Below are 18,149 nucleotides of genomic sequence, written 5' to 3' on the forward strand. Positions count from 1 at the left end.
ATCAAACTCAGAATGCTTTGAAACAAAACTAATAGGTCAAATTCTGCTATTACATGGCTATGGACAGCACAAAGCCTTCTACAATTGCTGTCAGATTATGACTTCAAGGGTTGGGTCAGAAATTAAGGTCAAGGGCAGAACTTGAAGTCAGTGAACTGTAGGGCAATTAAATGTTCCATGGTGTGATATATTTATTTGTTTGAATGTAGTAGGTGACCAAAGAGCTTATTTTTCAATATTCTTTTTGTTGATGTTGCAGGAGAAACACAGCACTTTAAAAATGCCTTTGCGGGGAACGATGCCAGTGTTTTGGGACTACCACTTGCTTTTTATTCAGGAATGTATGCCTATTCAGGCTGGTAAGTGGATGAAACTTATAAGTATTTGTCCTGAAAACAAATACTAATGTGGTCTAAGAAAAAAATTTATTTATATGAAGTGAGTAGCACATTCTACGTATTTGTAAGTGTAATTCTCACCACTGTTATATGTGCTCAGTGATTATTGTGCAAGCAGCTCTACAAAGGAAAGATTTTTCTTCTCCTTTGGATAAAAATGCACTGAACACTAGAAAAATGAGACCACGAAATTAAATTTTCATTAAGTATTTTGATAGAAGGATAAAAGAAATAACAAAGCTGTAATTTTTGTTGAACAAGTCAGTAATTACATGAAAACCAAATCTATGATTCTATTAGTTGTGTGGCCCTTAGCTTTGCTAGGTAAAAGCAGTATTTGAAGAATAAGAAGCAAACTATGATAAGATCAGTGTGGACCAAAAAACAGGGTAAAAAACTAGATTCTTATGCTTCTTGCTCTGAGAGAATTGGACCTCACTTGACAAGAAGCGCAACTGGCTTCCACAGAAGTCAAGTGAGATTGACTGTGAACAAAGGCATGAGAATCTGCCTTCAGGTATCCTGTTCAGAACTTTCAAGTTATTTCTCTCTTTCCCCAGCAAAGCACACAGCAGCTGGTTTGAAAGGTGCTGCTGCTCTTCGAATCTGCCTTTACCATTTATTCATGCTTGTGAGGGCTCCACATTGTGCAGTGCCAAAGGGCTTTTACAGCAGCAGTGTGGGGGGAAAAAGGAGACTACAATGCACAGAGTGGGCTTATGTTGAGATAGCTTTGTCTGCAGGCCTTCCCTTTGCTTTCCATAGCCTCACAGGCAGCCAAGTTCTTTACCTCACACAAAAGGAGAGGGCTGAGAGATAAGGGGTTTATTTATTTAATTCGGAGGGACAATGGGCCGAGAATTGAAGTTCTCTGCCCCTCTGTAACTCCCTGGTTCCAGGAGGATTATAAACATGCACACTGAAGTATGAACAGAACTTTTATATTAAATAGCAGGAGGGGAGGAAACCCAAGAGAGTCCAAAGCCTTTATCTCGGATAGATATGTAAGAAAAGAGCCTGTCATTTTGAAGCCTCAAAGAAAAGGAACTTATTATGTGGACAATCTCTACTTTCTTCCCTCTCTCCCCTATAACTGCCTATGTCCTCTCATATCTATACATGTGATGGTTTCTCACGTTTAAAATATTAACCTAACTACATGTTTTTGTATGAAAGCAACTTTAAAAGCTCTTTAATATTATTCAGAGTTCAATTGCTGTAAAATGTTGCAACATAATAATAGTATTTTTGATGTTTCTTTCCCATTTCTTTCCATTTTCCACATAATGTTCCAAACCCCTACAATAAAAATAATCTTTTTTTTTTTTTTTAGCTTTACACCTTCTGACTTTCATTTCAAGGTCCTTATTTGCCACTTCTAAAAGAAATTAGCAGGAAAAAGACCTAATTTGGCTAGTGGTTCTTCCCAACTGCCTATTTGTCTTTGTCACCAGCTCAAATTGATTGCCTTGGAGCACAGAGGAGCAGACCATTAAGTGGAGTGTCAATACCCTTGCACTATCAGTTTCATGGGGCTAAATCAATACAATAAGCTGAATGTGAAGGAGTGTTGCAAGTGTTGGTGGCGTGTCCCAGGATGCAGGCAGAATTTTATGCATAACCTACAAGACTGTTAACTTTTAATGATACAGCTTTGAAGAAGAAAACAAAGGCAGCATCTCTTCTATTTGTTGGTTCATCCTGCCAAGAGCAAGTGTAGACTGTTGGGTATATAAAATGCTGGGTGAAAAAGGACAAGTGAAAGTAAAGGGACTGGTGCTGGGCTGTCATAGAATCATAAAATCACAGAATGGTTTGGTTTGGAAGGGACCTTAAAGATCATCTAGTCTCACCCCTTTGCCATGGGCAGGGACCCTTTCCACTAGACCAGGCTGCTCAAAGCCCCATCCAATCTGGCCTTGAACATTGCCGAGGATGGGGCATCCACAACTTCTTTGGGCAACCTGTTCCAGTGCCTCACCACCTTCACTGTAAAGATGTTCTTCCATATTTCTATTCTAAATTTCCCTTCTTTCAGTTTGAACCCGTTTCTCCTTGTCCTTTCACTACAGTTGCTGATCAAAGTCACTTCTGTCTAGAAGCAGGACAAAGACCAGAAAGAAGCAGTTGAACATCTTACTTGTCAGAAGCCATCTCTCTTTTCAAGTATCCCAACCTCTTCTTTTGTGCTTTGTGCACTAGAAAGTTTAAAAACAAGTACTGAGGTTGTTGTATAAGATGGCAACTCTGGCTTTACAGAAGTTCATGTACAGTCACAAAATCAGCCAGCGCTCAGATCTGCTCCAAGACTTGTGATGGAGCAAAGCTTTCTGCCAGATCAGTTACCATTTGTTTATTCACTGTAGCACTGTTGGCTCAGATATCATTTGTCTTTCTGTACAAGAGCAGAAAGCCAGCATAAGCACTGTATTGACTGCCCTGTTTAATTAGCCAGGATCTGACTTGGTGCCTGTCTCCAAGCCAGGCACAACTGTGATCCAGCGATGCACGGACCTAGTGCTAATAAATGCAGAACAGAGGGTTCAGTGACCTTGAGGCTTATGTTTGCTGTGTATGCAGGGCTGTGCCCAGTGAGTAGTTCCTATGATTTTCCATACAGAGCTGTCATTTGAATGCTGAGGGAATACAGCTGGAGTGCAACCTGTGCTGGAGGTTGTGCAAGAGCATGAAGGGTTAGCAGCCTGGGTTTGTGATTCTATACAACAAACTAGTGTCAAAGTTCTTGTTTTAGAAGGGTGTCTTCCATGGTTTTGTTTATTTTTATTGTTAAGAAGTCCTTACTGAGTACTCTGATGAGACTTTTTTCCAATGTAACTTGAAATTGTAAAAGGCTACAACCACAAATGAAATATGAGGCTTCGGGGTGCATATGTGTGTATGTGTGTGTGTATGGAATTAGGGTAAACAATAATCTGTCTAATATGTCACGGGAAAGCAAATAATTTAGTTCCACACTGACTTTACATTGCTTTTGTCTTTTTTTTCTGCTTTGCTGTCTTTTCTGAAAATTCCCTTCCTGACTGTGGGGATGAAGGAAGGTTAAATCTCACATTCTCCTTAATCCAAACATGGCTCTGCACAGTCTGCTGTGATTAATAGCTGTGCTTAACTAAAAGCATCTTCTTGATTCTTTGTGAAAGAAATATAGAATAAAAATGTACCAAGTCCTTATAATATGTCTTATAATTCTTTTCTAGGTTTTACCTCAATTTTGTTACTGAAGAAGTGGAAAACCCTGAAAAGTATGTACCTAATGTTTTGCTTGACTTTTGAAAAACAGTCATAAAATTTAAAATGTTACAAAAGTAGTGATCTTCAGAAATTCTGCATGCTGGTCAAGCTGCTTGCTTTCCAGCAGATCTGGTATCTATTTGAATTGCAACTGCTTGAAGATTTAGTGATTTTGGTCTGTTGTGACCTCCTTATGTATTCTGCTTTCATGTGCGAAGAAAGCAGCAAACTAAGTAGATCTCCAGGGCTCCGGTTCTCCCCCTCAGGATACAACTAACTATCAGTGGCTTCTTTCAGTGGAAGTTACTGGTATCCTGTCACAGAAATCTTGCCCAAGAAACTTATCTGCTGCAGTATTTGTCAGTTTTGCTATGTTTAAATATTAATCAAATACTTAGTTGTACTTGTTTTAGATGTCTCAGAGATGCAGGATCTTGAATACACGTAGCACAGCATCCGATCCAATTAAATCGAACAGAGGATATGGGTTGGAGCCTGCATCAAACTAAAGATGAATAATCTCACAGCACCTGTCTGTAAAATGTTGAAAGAAAAGTTGTCCTGTTGGGTAGAATTTTGATTTATCCCAACTATTTTGGTAGATATGTTTTGGTACATGGGAACAGTAATAAAAAAAATCTATTAACCTTTTCTAAAAATTACAGAAAATATGCCTTGTCAAATAAATTTGTTTTCCTTAAGGAAATGAACAATTTACTTGATCAAAAATTAATGGCTAAATATAATTTTCTTAGGTTTTTAAAATAAGACAGCTGGCTGGGTACCAAATAACTTATTGTTTAGAAGCACCCCCAGTACTGTACACTCAGATAATATGAATCTGAGACATGTAGAGAAAGAAAACCCCAAACAGCCATTGACTGGGAGCATGCAGAAGGTTCTTTGTTTGTTTCTTCAAAGTCTGAACCAAACTTGGTGCTGTTTCATTACAAGGAAATTGATGACAAAACATGAGGATGGCAGAAAAACTGGCAGATTTCCATTGTTTCAGTGTCTTTGAGGTGTCTTAGGTGTTAGCAGGTTCTTTATTATGATCAGGATATGTAGACTGAGGACTGTATGTATGACTGGAAGCTGAAACCAGACAAATGCAGGTAGAAAATAGAGCATTAGTATTTATGACTAATCATTAGTACAGATAGCTACAGGTGCCAATGGGTTTTTCAGTGTTAGTCTTCAGTTCTGACAAAACATGTTTTTAGGAGTTGTGCTTTAGTGAAATGTGAGTCCACAACCCTGGATGTGTTTAAAAGATGTGTAGAGGTGGCACTTAGGGACGTGGTTGAACAGTGGACACAGACTCAGCAGTGCTGGGTTAATGGTTGAACTCTACTGTCTTAGAGATATTTTCAAACCTAAATGATTCTGTGATTCTAAGTCATTTGTCTCAGTGAGAGCAGCTGGCTAAATCTTTCCAGACCTGGTACGGACAGGAATGCAAGATGGATGACCAAGTAGCAAATCTGAGTTTAATAATCAAGGAGCTGTGTGCTTTATAAAATCAGGATAAGAAGACATTTAAGATTAAAAAAAACCAAACTTTTTTTTTTTAAAATTTTGAAAACTTGTTCTGTGGCAGACTGACTTGAAAAGTGAAACTAAACCAAGGAATGAAAGGATTCTGATGCAAGACATCTACTGCTTCAGGAAATTCTGGGGAGATAGGTTAGGAGCCAGAATCTTGGTGATGTGATCAAAAGCATTTGCTAGAAGCAACATAATTTGTAAATTATCATGTGGTTATCATCAATACCATGTGATGTTTCTAAGCACTCAGATGGCTACCGTCCTTCAGGACTTTTCATACACTTTTCGTACACTCTCTCTGTAGTTCTCTTAACTGAAACTACTGTTAATTTTCATTACAGCTATATTATTTATGTTGACTTTTTATTTTTCTTGTGGTTTGAGTCAGAGAAATGCCTGTTTTTGAACATTTTGCTCTCTGTTGCATGGGACAGAAAGGCATAGTTCCTCTTTTTTTTTTATAACTAAGCACCCTTTGAAGCATAATGTATCACAGCTAAGAAAAGTCATGTGGGTTCAATTTTAAGGTTTTTTTTTTTTTTTTTATTGCAACTGGAATGTGAGAGGTCTTTTCTGCCTCTCTTTCAGGAGAGCTTTCAGGTTACTCCAAGTTACTCTTGAAGTTATTTGTGCTGCAAGTGAGGAGGTAGTACTGGAGGACAAACCACATAACCTGGCTGGTTTGGTGTATTCCAGGATGGCTCTGGAAAAAAACCCATCAATATTACATGTGCAATGTTATCTCAAAGCTGTTAAAACTTCCCTTTATCACTCTTCTTCTTGGAGTTGCACTTGGAGAGGATAAGGAAAATGCCCAGTGTTCACAATCTCCATGCAAAGGTACAATATAGAATAGAAAAGAGCAGGATTTTAAACACTGCTAAGTAGGTGGCAGGTGATACCAGGGAAAGTCGATTGGTACAGGCTGTGCTGACAGAGATCTCTGCACCACCTGTAAATGGGGATTTTGGACTCCCTTAATCTGAAACAAGCAATTAAATGACAGTTGGAACAGTTTTTTTATCAGACTACCACCTGTGTACTACCTGGCTCTGTTGGAAAGATGTCTTGCTGAGCCGAGGCCTTCTCCACCACTGTTCCCAAAGCTACAGGGCAAGGGAATAGTGTGGATTAATCCCGGAGGCAACTGTCTCAGCTCCCACGAAACTCAGTGCAAATGTTAGGTGAGCCACTAATCACACTGCTGTTGTAGGCATTTATTAGGACTCAGGTGCTTTTTTTTTTTAAATTTATCTTTTTAACCTAAAATGCTGTCTTTCCTTTCATTCTTGCTGTGTTAAAGGTTGCACTTAGCAGCCTGGTCTAATGTAATGTGATCCTGCACGTGGCAGGGGGCTTGGAAATACTACTTCAAGGTGCCTTCCAACCCAAACCAATCTATGATTCTCTTGTATAGCACTGCTGTGGGGGTATGATGTAGCTGTTTTTAAAAGAGAAAAGGGAAATACAGGCTTGAACCACTTAGAGCCTGTAACAGCCCCAGGTGTGCAATTTGCAATGTTTGTCAGTGGTTAGGGATGCAGATTACTTACAGGAACAGAGGTGAGCATGGTGATGTCTTCTGCCCTGCACCTGCCAAAGTAAATATTTGACTGAGAATCAATCAGAGCTGTGTACTTTCAGGTGTGTGACAGCTTTGGAAGTCACTGAGATGAATGATCAGCTCCATCCCCATGTCAACCAGCCTGCTTCAAAACCTGCAGTGAATGTACCAGAGGAGTTGTGGGGAGGACAGCACAGCTTACAGCAGAAGGAAGGCAGGAATGCTGTAGCAGAGAGCGGGGATGAGGCTTTGCACAACCTGGTCTAGTGGAAGGTGTCCCTACCCGTGGCAGGGAGATTGGAATCAGGTGGTCTTTAAGGTCCCTTCCAACCCAAATCATTCTATGATTCTATGGAGCTGGGCCCTAGAATATATCTTGAAATAATAGGAAGATGGAAACATTTACTTTTAGACGTTGATGTTTTCCAGCTAAGGATTGCATTTCTTCCTGTGGTGTTCTGCACCATGACAACCTGCTGGCATACGTAGGGAATGCAGAAGAGGGGCAGGGAAGGGGGGATGCTTGTGCCCTTGACCAACTGACAGCCCCCTTTATCCTCCAACATAGTGTCTGTTTGCAGGGGCAGAAAGGGCTTTGAAGGCTGTGGAGTTCTGGAGGTGCACCAGCCTGTCCCAGGTGCAGTAAATTGTGGACTTAGGTCTATAAGTAGGATAAATACCATGGCCCTGAGGCACTGGGATGGGGATAGGAAACCCTAGATAGAGAGAGCTGGCACAGAGACACTGGAAATGAGGCAAGCGGGGAGGAAGCGCCCTTTAAATTATAGAAGGGAGAATAGAAAGACCTGAAAAAAAATCTCAAAGTGAATGCCATTACTTTTTGACTAGAGTTTTGGAAGTAGTGTTGAATTCTCACTTCGAAAATGCCACAGTTCCTTCTTTTGTATAAGGACATTATTATAACCCCATTATCATAAGATGTAAAAATAGCTGTTTCCGTCTCCTGCTAAACCCCCTTTTGATGTCTCATTTCTAAGCCTGAACTCCTCTCTTTATTCCTCTTTGTTCAAGTGCTCCCCTCATGCAGCATTAGTAGGACCTGAAGCAACATGAAGTTAATGTTTATTTTACAAGGAGCTGGGGTTGCAGTGTTCACTGCTTTAATGTTCAATTTTTTAAAAGAACCTCTAATAATTTTATTATCAAGAATATGTGGAACAACACTGATGTGTAACAAGAAATTTCTTTTGCTTTTTTTGAAAATTATGCTTTGAATATATGTGCTGGCTCAATAGCAATTGTTGTTTGAAATGAAAATAACTAAATCATCCTTGGAGCAGGACTTCACTAAAAGAAACTTGTGCAGCCATATCACGTGCACCTTTGATCTTTTTGATTTGCTTACATTATAAGGATCAGTCCTATACAAACTGAGATCTTATTGTATTGTCTAAATAATAAGTGAATGAAGGAACAGCTGGGTCTCTGAGAGAGAATTTGTCACCTGAAAATTGACAGGAGCTGTGTTGTCTGGAGCAGTAAATTTAGAGGACAGGAAATCAAGCATGTTGAACTTTCAGACTCATTTCTTATACATAGTCTTTGAGCTCATCTGTATTCTTGAGCACCCACTATGTACTCTCAAGAAACAGGCCCAAGTTTTTTCAATCAAGACCCTAAAAGCAGCTCCTGCCCAAACAGCACTTCCCTTCTCCCTTCCCAGGCTGAGCAGAGTCCAGGATCAGTTGCTGTAGTTAATCAAGAATTTTGACTGTCTCCAGATGAGAAAATAGCAGAGGAGTGTTTTTATATTATAACAACATCTTCAGAGCCTTGTCAGAGCCAGGGCCAGATTGTGGCAGATGCTGGCCAAAGAGAATCCGGCTTTAAAGAAATAGTGCTGCATTCTCACTGTGAGCAGATGATCAGCCTGCACACTTCAAGCTATGAAGATTAGGCTCTTGTTGAAAGAGAGAGAAAAAAATGTTTCACTTTAAGGGAAAGGAAACTAAGACTCAAATTCCTTAATGACTTCAAGGCAATATGTGATCAAGTGAGCAACTAGAGAGAGGTATTAATTTACAAGCTTCGTTTAGCTCAATCACATTATTTCTTTGGCAGTGTAAGTTTCTGTTAGTGTTGTTGAACTTAGGAAATATTTTTCATTCAGTGGTCTTCAATGTCAGTGGCACAAAATGATAGACTTTCAGAGGATGTGGATTCTGAAAACATTTTACAGCACAGATCACTTTGCAGTTGCAGTTAAGTATAGCTGCTATTATGGCATAATCCTTTCTTTTTACTCTGTTTTTTCCATTTTCCCCCTCTCTGTTATTGAACCATTTCATTTCCAAATATTCTATTTCTGTTTGTAAAATAACTTGGGTCCAGCCCAGGCAATCTATCATTGTTTAAAAATTTACACAGTGCAAAGAACATATTATTGAGATGTATAGTGTTTATAAGTCTGGTCTCAGATTGATAAATCATGTCTGTGCTGTTGAAAAGCCAAGAAATTAATTGCTTTGCTATGACCTTGGGGGTCTAAGATTAGTCAGTTTGTCTATTAGATTTTTTTCCAGTGTTCTTCTCACTTCATTTATTCCTTCTTTTCTAAGGAACTGAGAAACACCAGATGTATAGCAAGTCACCAAGGCTTGATATCATCAGACATTTTGGTAAAATCAGGATATCAAAATGTTTTATATAATCTTCTTTTATATTGGTTTTAAATAATGTGAATGTCATTTCTAATTAATCTAATGCATACCACCCATTTGTTCTAATTATAGTTTAAAGTTAGCTTTGCATCTATGAGGACCAAGTTAGAGAAATGTGGTATTTGAAGTGTTTCTTTCAGGGTATCTAAGCATTATAGAGATGCAGATGGATGGGAGGGGAATGGTGGCTATGATGCTACAAGTCTTCCAGCTCCCTTGTTTCTTGTAGCATCTGATGTTTGGTACTTCATGTAAGAATGCAACCCCCTTCCAAAATCAATCAGAAACTCGAATTGCACTTGTCACTCACTGCCAATCTAGTCCCGCATTTGGGGTCAGATTCCCAGTAATCAAAAACCAGTAAAAAATATTTTCAGTGTTAATTGAGAGGATGCAAACCTTTTCCATTTCTGCCTCTTTACTTCTTTCTTTTTTTTTTATTCTTTTTTTTTGTTATTTTCTAATTTAATGACAAGATTTACTCTGAAGAGGAATATTAGTATTGATATCAGTAACTTTAGACACTAGAAAGGTCTATCTGCCTGGAGCTTGAAATCTTTCTTGCATTATTATACTCCACTTATTCATAAAAGGTACATTTGACTCCAGTTCATTTTCTTCATGCCTACAGTGCAAAATATTCAGTGCAGAAGTTACAGAATTACATTTTGATATTTTATCTGAAGATAATCAAAAGAAACAAATGCAAATCTTTCTAGTATTTTTCAAAGCCCATTTGCTCATGTGAATTCATCAGATTACCTTAAAGGGAAAGCCAGGTCAGTTAAGTGAGAGTCAAGTGAATTGAGTTTTTCCTCCATATATTATTTGTGTCTTGGGTTATTTTTCTATTTGAATACTTATTCTTCATCATAAAATGATGATAGTCTAATCAGTCTCCTCCCAACTATTTTTATGTTGCTTTAATAAGAAGTCTTATTCCTTCTAAATTTTACTGTATCTTAACAGCATAACAGTCTGCCTAAATTCCCTCAGTTATTTGTGAAGTATCTCAGATGAGGTGTTCAAACACTGGTGAATTCAACATCACTTTCTACAGTTTATTTGTGCCCTGTGTAAGGGATAAAATAATTTTTTTCAGATCTATAAAATCCTTTAATGGGGAGATGAATCTGCCAAGTAAAGAACACAAATTAATTTACTAGCTCAAATGTACTTACACAAAAACCAAGCATGGGGTTTGCTATTTGTAAAATGTATGAAAAGCATTTAATTGGGAATGTAATTCAGTAGTATTTGTGTGTGTTTGAGAGGGACAAATAGACAATTACTGACTCAGGGGAGCTGACTCACCAGCATGAAACTGTTCTTGATAAAAACGAACTTTACTTTTGCTCTCTTGCTGACCTTATTAACTCCTTGATGTTTGCATACCTCACATCTTCTGCTCATTCATTACTGTTTTTTTAGAAATGGCTAATAATTAATTTCTGAAACTAAGTATATCAGTCTTGGTTGCATGTTTTTGATGGGTTCAGATTTCTGAAATCTCAGTATGGGAACTAATTTTTTTTGCCCTTCCTAAATTTATTTTTTTTTTTTAGTTCTTGATGGAAGTTGGAAATTCTCTTATGAGTGGGAGGACACGAATGTTCTTAGTTGCTTTGCCTTTATTTATATTCTCTTTTCACTCCTAGTTTGGGAGATTTTAATTGTTGTATAGTTTGGTACGCAGGGGTTTTCCAAACTGTGTCACTTGAAGACCGTGGGTATAACTTCAGACTGAGAATTGCTTGACAAAACATTATGTGGGAGGCAATGCAAGGTGTTAGCTATGAAATGATATGCCTCATAAACATAACTTGCTCGTAAGAAAAAGTAATTATTGCTTAATTTTGCACCTGATCTCAGCTAATCTCTGATGATGGTTTGAGGCAGCTTGGATTCAAAATCTGTTGCAAAACTGGGGAACAGGAGCAGGTAGTGGTGGAGAGAGGAGAAACACTAAAAACAGAGTCATACAATGATTTGGGTTTGAAGGGACATAAAAGATCATCTACTTTCGACCCCCCTACCACATGCAGGAACACATTCCCCTAGACCAAGCTTCTCAGGGCCCCAGTGGAACCTGGCCTTGACCACTGGAGTTCTGGCTCCAACTTCTTCTCTCATCACTCTCCATCCCATCCACCATCAGATGTGCCATAAATACCCTAACCTTGACAATGTGTTGGTTCTGCCAAGAAATGATACGTTAAAGTGAGCCACATTTGAGACATTCAGACGATTCAAGGGTTTCAGCTTGCTTGTGAGCCGTAACTGAAGTCTGTCCATGTTAGGATTCAGTGAAGGTCATTGAATCCACAAAATATTTCCAGTCAGATGGAGCAAAGAAGGGAAACTGTGTTATCAGCTTGAGTTAAAATGGGAAAAGGGTCAGAATGGAATTGAAAGTGGTGACCCAAGTTAAAACCCAAGTAATTTGATGTGGTTTTTTCGTGGTTTTTTTACTAACTTAAATTCCATTGAACTGGATTTTTGGATTTAATAATGTGGATTATCCTGTACTCTTCTAGTGCAGACTTTTCTTCGTCTCTTCAATTTTTAAGAGTTCCAACGTTGTAGCTACCATATGTAATATCTCATAATTAACTAAGGGTGCGGATTCAGTCCTTCTGTTCTTGTTTTTGTCACTCTTTGTTGAACTCTCAGGCAGTTGAACACAGATTCCTCCTACCACACCTGGGTGTCCTTTGCTCCGCAGGTGCAGTGGGTCCTGCTCAACAGCAGTGCTGTGTCACAAGAGAGAGAAAACAGAGAGAGCACAGCTGGAAAGCACAGCAGTTTGAGACTGGAGTGATCCAGAGGTATGCAGAAAGACACTCTGCAAACCTGAATCCCCTGCCTCGTCTTTGACAGATGCACTTTGTGTCTGAGCAGTGCTCTGAATTCACCAGAGCAATAGATGCAGACAGCAGAGGGGCTGGGAAGATGACTCACTGCATGAATTCACCTGTCATCTGGAATAGGGATCACAGAGCAAAGGCTTTGGCAGCAGGGAGAACAAAAAGGCTGCAGATTTCACTGGGCACTATTCCTTTTCCTTACCTCCACAGAGTCAGAGGCAGCTCCTGTGTGTGCTTACTGCTTTCCAGAGGCTGCATGTTTTACTTACGCGTTTAGTTAGGGACTGACTTAGTGGATACAATCTGTGATGTTCAGGAATGTGTATGTGACACACATTCATCATATATTATTATTTCTTTTTCCTTTCCCTTGTGCAGTTACCTTTTCTTCCTTTCTCCTACCCCATGTTTTTTTTGTGCTTGTATCAGTGCTGAGTCCTGTGGTGCAATTCTACACCATGAGAGAGACAGAGATGACCCTTGGGTGCAGTTTTCAGGCACTGGTATCTTTGTCATTGGCAGCTGCTTTCTAAACACCAATTTAGCATTTGAATTGGTTCACCTGCCTCCCAGTCTTTCTATCTCCTGCTTTCACTTTATTATCTTTCAATTTCAATGTAAAAAAAAAAAAAAAGTGATCTGTTTAGAAATTGACTGTTATGAAGCGCTACCTGTGACAGGGTTTAAACTGATATGTCAGTCAAAATGTGTAAATTAGAAAAGAGACTGATGTAATCTGTAGTGTCTGTAAAGATTTCAAAGATGTACCTTGATCATTAATTAAGACAATAAGGATGTCTTATAAAATTGCAGTTGAGAAGACTAATAATTCACTATCAAATGAAGCAAGGCAAGGTCACTTGTATAATTACCTGTTCTAACATTTATATTCCTTGTATAAAATGCTCCTACTCACATAAAAGTCAAGCTGATGGCCACAGAAATATTCAGGACTAGGAAATGCAGATTTCATTGCTAAGCTTTGAGGGTGTATTAAAGAAATGCTGTAGTTTCTTTTCTATGCATTTGTTTGATTTTTGTAGACTGAATTATTATTTCATACAGTCGAAGTTAACTTATAGCACATGCCTGGTAGGGGTGCTTGAGAAGAGTAGAAAAAATGGAAGAACAAAAATGAATGCTATAGATGTTGGGTTAGATACAATCTTGCTGTGCTGGATTTTAACTATGGATATGGGAATTGAAATTACAGTGCTGTCTTCACCCCTTTTTTCCTAATTTTCTGATATCAAATCTGATTCTAATTCCTTTTATGTCTCATAAATGTAATAAGGATGCCACCAAGACATTAGTACAGAAATCAGGAAGGTAGTCAGCTACCTGAAAAATCAAAGATATTCAGGAAACACAGGTGGAGGATGGAAGGAAAAAGATAAATTGCAAGGGCAGAGACTGTAATACCGTAGTGATATATGCCAGGACACAGGGTTAGTAGTGGTTCTGTGCCTGTATGTGCTGTTGGGAGGACAGTAAGGCAGGATGGGAGGGCAGGCTGCCTGCATGCTTGTCTCCCCACTAAAGCAGCACCTATTTTAGGGTAATACTTCAGAAGCTATTGCTTTGACATGTTAGTTTCTGTTTATGTAGACTCTGAGGTTAAGATAAAAAGGACCAACTTGAAATGAAAATGACTGAATGAATTCCTTCAGAATTCTGGAGACACTTGAAACTTTTTGAAGATTATTTGTTAGAACTATTAGATAGTTGCAAAAATGCATCATTTGGGCAGGATCCCACTGCAGGAGAGATGGGTAGGAGAGGTTCCTGCAGGCCCACTGGACATGCAGGCTGCAGGTGCTTGACCTTCTTTCTTCTTTTATCCAAGGACAGTGGTTAAGGGGGATCCGGGCTAATCTCTTCTGCAGGGGACGAGAATTGAAGAACTTGGTCTAGGGAAAGGTGTCCTTGCCCAGAGCAGGGGTTTGGAACTAGGTGGTCTTTAAGGTTCTTTCCAACCCAAACCATTCTATGGTTCTATAATTTCAGTGTTTTGATTTGTATAAGTGACTCCTTGTGTCAATTTAGCAGTGACAATGGAAGGCGTCATAGCCAGGTATGGGGGAAGTTGTTGCTTGCAGTGTACATGGAAGGCAAGTATCTACATGAAAGTGGGCACTTAAGAGACAATCCCTCAAACAGGTTTTCCTCTGTCAAGCCTGTGGCACCTCCTTTGAGGAAGCAAAGTCCAGGGAACTCAGCTGAAGCATCCTGCCCTCCCCTAGAGCAGTGAAGATGTCTCCCCAGGGTGCCAGGACTCCCACAGGTTTGCAGGAGCTGTGACTGGCTGCCACAGAGAGTCCTGGAGGACCCCTGTCTCAGAGTTTCACAGAGCTTTGGTGGCTCTGAGGTGTAAGGATGTGATAAACCCACGTGCTGGCCCCATCTGTCCCTGTGGTGGCTATTTGGTTTGCGGTGCACAGCACTGCGTCACCACAGAACTGGTTGCTCCTTTCCAGCCCTCAGTGCTCAGTTTGTTTGCTGATGTGATAACCTGCTGAGTGTAAGGTGTGTTTGCTTTCCTTTTGCTGGTGTGTATTTTTGTTTGTTTGTTTGTTTTTGTTTCGTTTTTTATTTATTTTTTTTTAAATTATTATTTTATTTTATTTTTTATCATTTGCTGTTTGTTTATGTGAATCATGGTTACTATGAATCAGCTCCGCTAAGGAAGTAAAACAAATGTTTATCCACGGTCTCCCCTGGGGCTGCTGGCAAAATCCTAATCTGCTTTACCAGCAGGGTAATGTAATGTAACACAGAACAGTATAACCTTTGAAGTTTCCATTGCCCTGCGTTTTCCTTCATTTTCACCAGCTGAAACATATGCAAGACTTTTATAACATATATTTCTGTTGCACTGAGGGACATAGCAGTACCTGTACAGAAGGGTGACAGTAACCTCTTTATGGGTAGCCTAAGCAGCTCAGCAGAATATTCATTGCAGGAATAAAAATCTCTGGCAAGACTGATGTACTGCTGAAGGTCCAGAGCTGTAAAACAGCCTATATTTTACTGGAGAGATGATGGGTCTCTCAGGGCTAAGCAGCTCTTCTGTTGGCCACAGTGAAGGTCCCATTTGACATTTTCGTTCTCTTTTGGTGGTTCATAAGGAGGTGGCCTGGCTGAAATTACTAGAAGAGAGGTGAGACAGCAGTGTATTACTGGTAGATAGAAAGATGAGTAAATTCACTGTATCAGTTATAACCAGATGCGGCAAACCCAAAATTGTCTCGGTAGAGGTCAGATGAATGTGTATCTATGTGCTTAGAATGTTAGTCACCACGCTGAGTCCTTCGGGCCAGACGTACCAGGCCAAAACAGCAAACATTTTGTCTGCATAGGAATTACTGGCTCAGGAAGCAGTTTTTCATGTAACTATGGTGCATTGCCTCTTTGCATGCTGATGCAATGCCTGGAAGCCTTGCTTGTACTCGCTGGTAACTGGCGTCAGACCGTTCTTTGGGCTGACAGCTGGATAAAGGTGACAAGCCCACGTGAGGTGGTTCAGAGCAGTCACTGCAGCTCCCCCACAGCCTCTGCATCTATCACCTTGGATCCTGGGGGTGTTACACTCCTTATGAAAGCAAGCAAGTGTGGTTTATACAGCTTCTAGTGTGGGTGCAGACAAACCTCTCCTGGGTTTTCTCTTTCCCACGTTAAAACTGGAACCTGGTTTCCTCTGACGTATGTGCTTTGATTTCCGTATTTACCCAACAGCATTAGCTCTTGTGGAGGTGACTCAAAGCACTCACCCTAATGTTTTGGTCTGAGATTTAAATCTGTGTCTCAAATAGCATCAAAATCTCACTGTAAAACCCAGTCAAAGCCAAGAAATCCCTTATGGAGTTGTTGGGGTGTAGATCAGCCTTTGCTTATAGCAAAGCCAGCTGTTACTGTTGGCTTCAGCCTGTGTATAGAAAAAGAGGTCTCTCAGACATTTCTCCTGTTAATTTTATAAGCAAGCCAACTCCCACTACCTATGGGTATATATATGGCAGAGATGACTAGTTTAATTCACTGTGTGATGTTCGGATCTGTACTGAGATGCATCCTTTCCCGGATCCAGAAGGGGATGAGCCTACTTTTCCACCTTTTATTTCCTCTTCCCTTTAATGCTGAGCCTCAAAAATGAGAAAGGCCAGGGTGCTAAGGTTGTGTTACGTTAGCATGATGTTAGATCAGAGCAGGTAGCAGTGTCTCGCTTGCCATTAACAGCAGCCTTTTATTACAGCACCATCTAAAACTTCTATAGGCTGATTCTGGCACCATCTGACAGAGGTGGTGAGACAGCAGACAGAAAGTAATGCAGCATTTTTTAGTGATTTAATATACAGAATGGGAGAATAAAATACAAATAAAGCAATGTGCAACCAAAATTGCAAGGGTAGTATGCTCTTTATTGCACTCCTGCTCATCAGATTGGAGTTTTATAAATGCACAACAGTTGCTAACACGTACCATGTCATCATTAATACTTATTCTTTAGAACAGCAAGATCAAAATACTAATACCAATGGTATTATCATACACAAGAAAATAATATCTTCCACTTGGTTCATCCAACAGAATAACTTACTCAACTCTGACACAGTCTTTTTGGATGAGACATTCAGTGGGGTTGTCTTATTTGATTGTTCAGCTTTAATAGGTAGTGAAATTGCTGGCTTGTATTTAAGATACGTAATAGTCGTATCAAACCAAGACAATTTGGCTTTGTACATCTTTCCTGTAGATGAGTACATCCTTTTCTGTGTGACAGCAGAATTTCCATCAGAGGAGGATGTTTCTTAGCTAATGAGTGCTGAGATTCTTATTCGCCTGCACATCCCTTCCCTACTTGGTGGCTGTTTTATATGAGTGCTTATGGGTGTACAGATGTTCTGGGAGCAGGTTCTGGTTGCTTTCGGTGTAGCTTATACTTTGGTATTTGGCCATGAGTATGCTGGAATTTTCAACACATAGTGACAGTGATATTGTATTTAAGGAAAGACTATTGTTAACTAACAACCTGTAAGAGTTTTCAATCATTTAAATTACAGTACAGCCTATATTCATGAACTGTAAACTAAGAGGATTTATATAAGATTATAATGGCTCCAGAGGAGCTGTGAAGTGAATAATCTGCATTTCACAAGTTGCACTGCTGTGGTCTATTATGTCAATCCTCATTCACTTGTAACACTTGCTGTTGAGCAAGTGCTGTTATTTGCATATTCACCTTGTCATTATGTTTTTTCATTGTGAAAAAATGGACCATATTATAACAGTATTTAATTATTTAAAATATGATGGAATGTAAAATCCCTTGTAAGAGTAGTTTTGATAGTATTACTTGAAAAGATCTAACAGCAATTGAGAGATCTCCTCCATATATCATGAGAATGGAGAGTGGAGTACTCTGGTATGACAAGAGGTTCAACATCTGTGTAGGGCTATTTTGGAAAAAAGAAGAATTAGTTTCATACTATGGTGTAAAAGAATGACAGGCACTTTTATTTTTTCATGTTTGTTTATAACAGGGAAAAAACCAGTTGCGAAACAAAACCAAATAAAAGTAAAGAAGGTCATGACATTCCTTCTCCTTAGGCAAAACTCCCATTAGAGAATAACCTGCTTGTGTATCTAAGAATGAAATATTTCAATAGGAGTGAAAAGTAAGCAGAATTGCTTTAGGATTCTTGCTTAGTGATTGTAAAGGCCATGAGAAGACGCCCTTTTTTTGTGTCAGGCTATCCCAGACATGAATAGGGTTAAGCATTGTCACAGTTAGAGTCACGATGCTGTGCTAGAAGAATGACCCTGGAGTGTAATGAATTACATA

At 39.4% G+C, this 18,149-nt stretch overlaps 1 protein-coding gene across 4 annotated transcripts in view; it reads left to right on the top strand.

The window, feature by feature from the left end:
- Positions 1 to 18,149, top strand: part of SLC7A11 (solute carrier family 7 member 11) — a 65,399-nt gene that overhangs the window by 20,708 nt on the left and 26,542 nt on the right. For all 4 annotated transcript variants that reach the window (XM_050320513.1, XM_050320515.1, XM_050320514.1 and 1 more), the window contains 2 exons: positions 260 to 359; positions 3,617 to 3,661. In XM_050320513.1, the coding sequence (XP_050176470.1) occupies positions 260 to 359; positions 3,617 to 3,661 (145 nt within the window). The remainder of the gene's footprint in view (positions 1 to 259; positions 360 to 3,616; positions 3,662 to 18,149) is intronic.

Source organism: Myiozetetes cayanensis, unplaced genomic scaffold (genome assembly GCF_022539395.1).
Source record: "Myiozetetes cayanensis isolate MyiCay16 unplaced genomic scaffold, myiCay2020 scf24, whole genome shotgun sequence".
Taxonomy (NCBI): domain Eukaryota; kingdom Metazoa; phylum Chordata; class Aves; order Passeriformes; family Tyrannidae; genus Myiozetetes; species Myiozetetes cayanensis.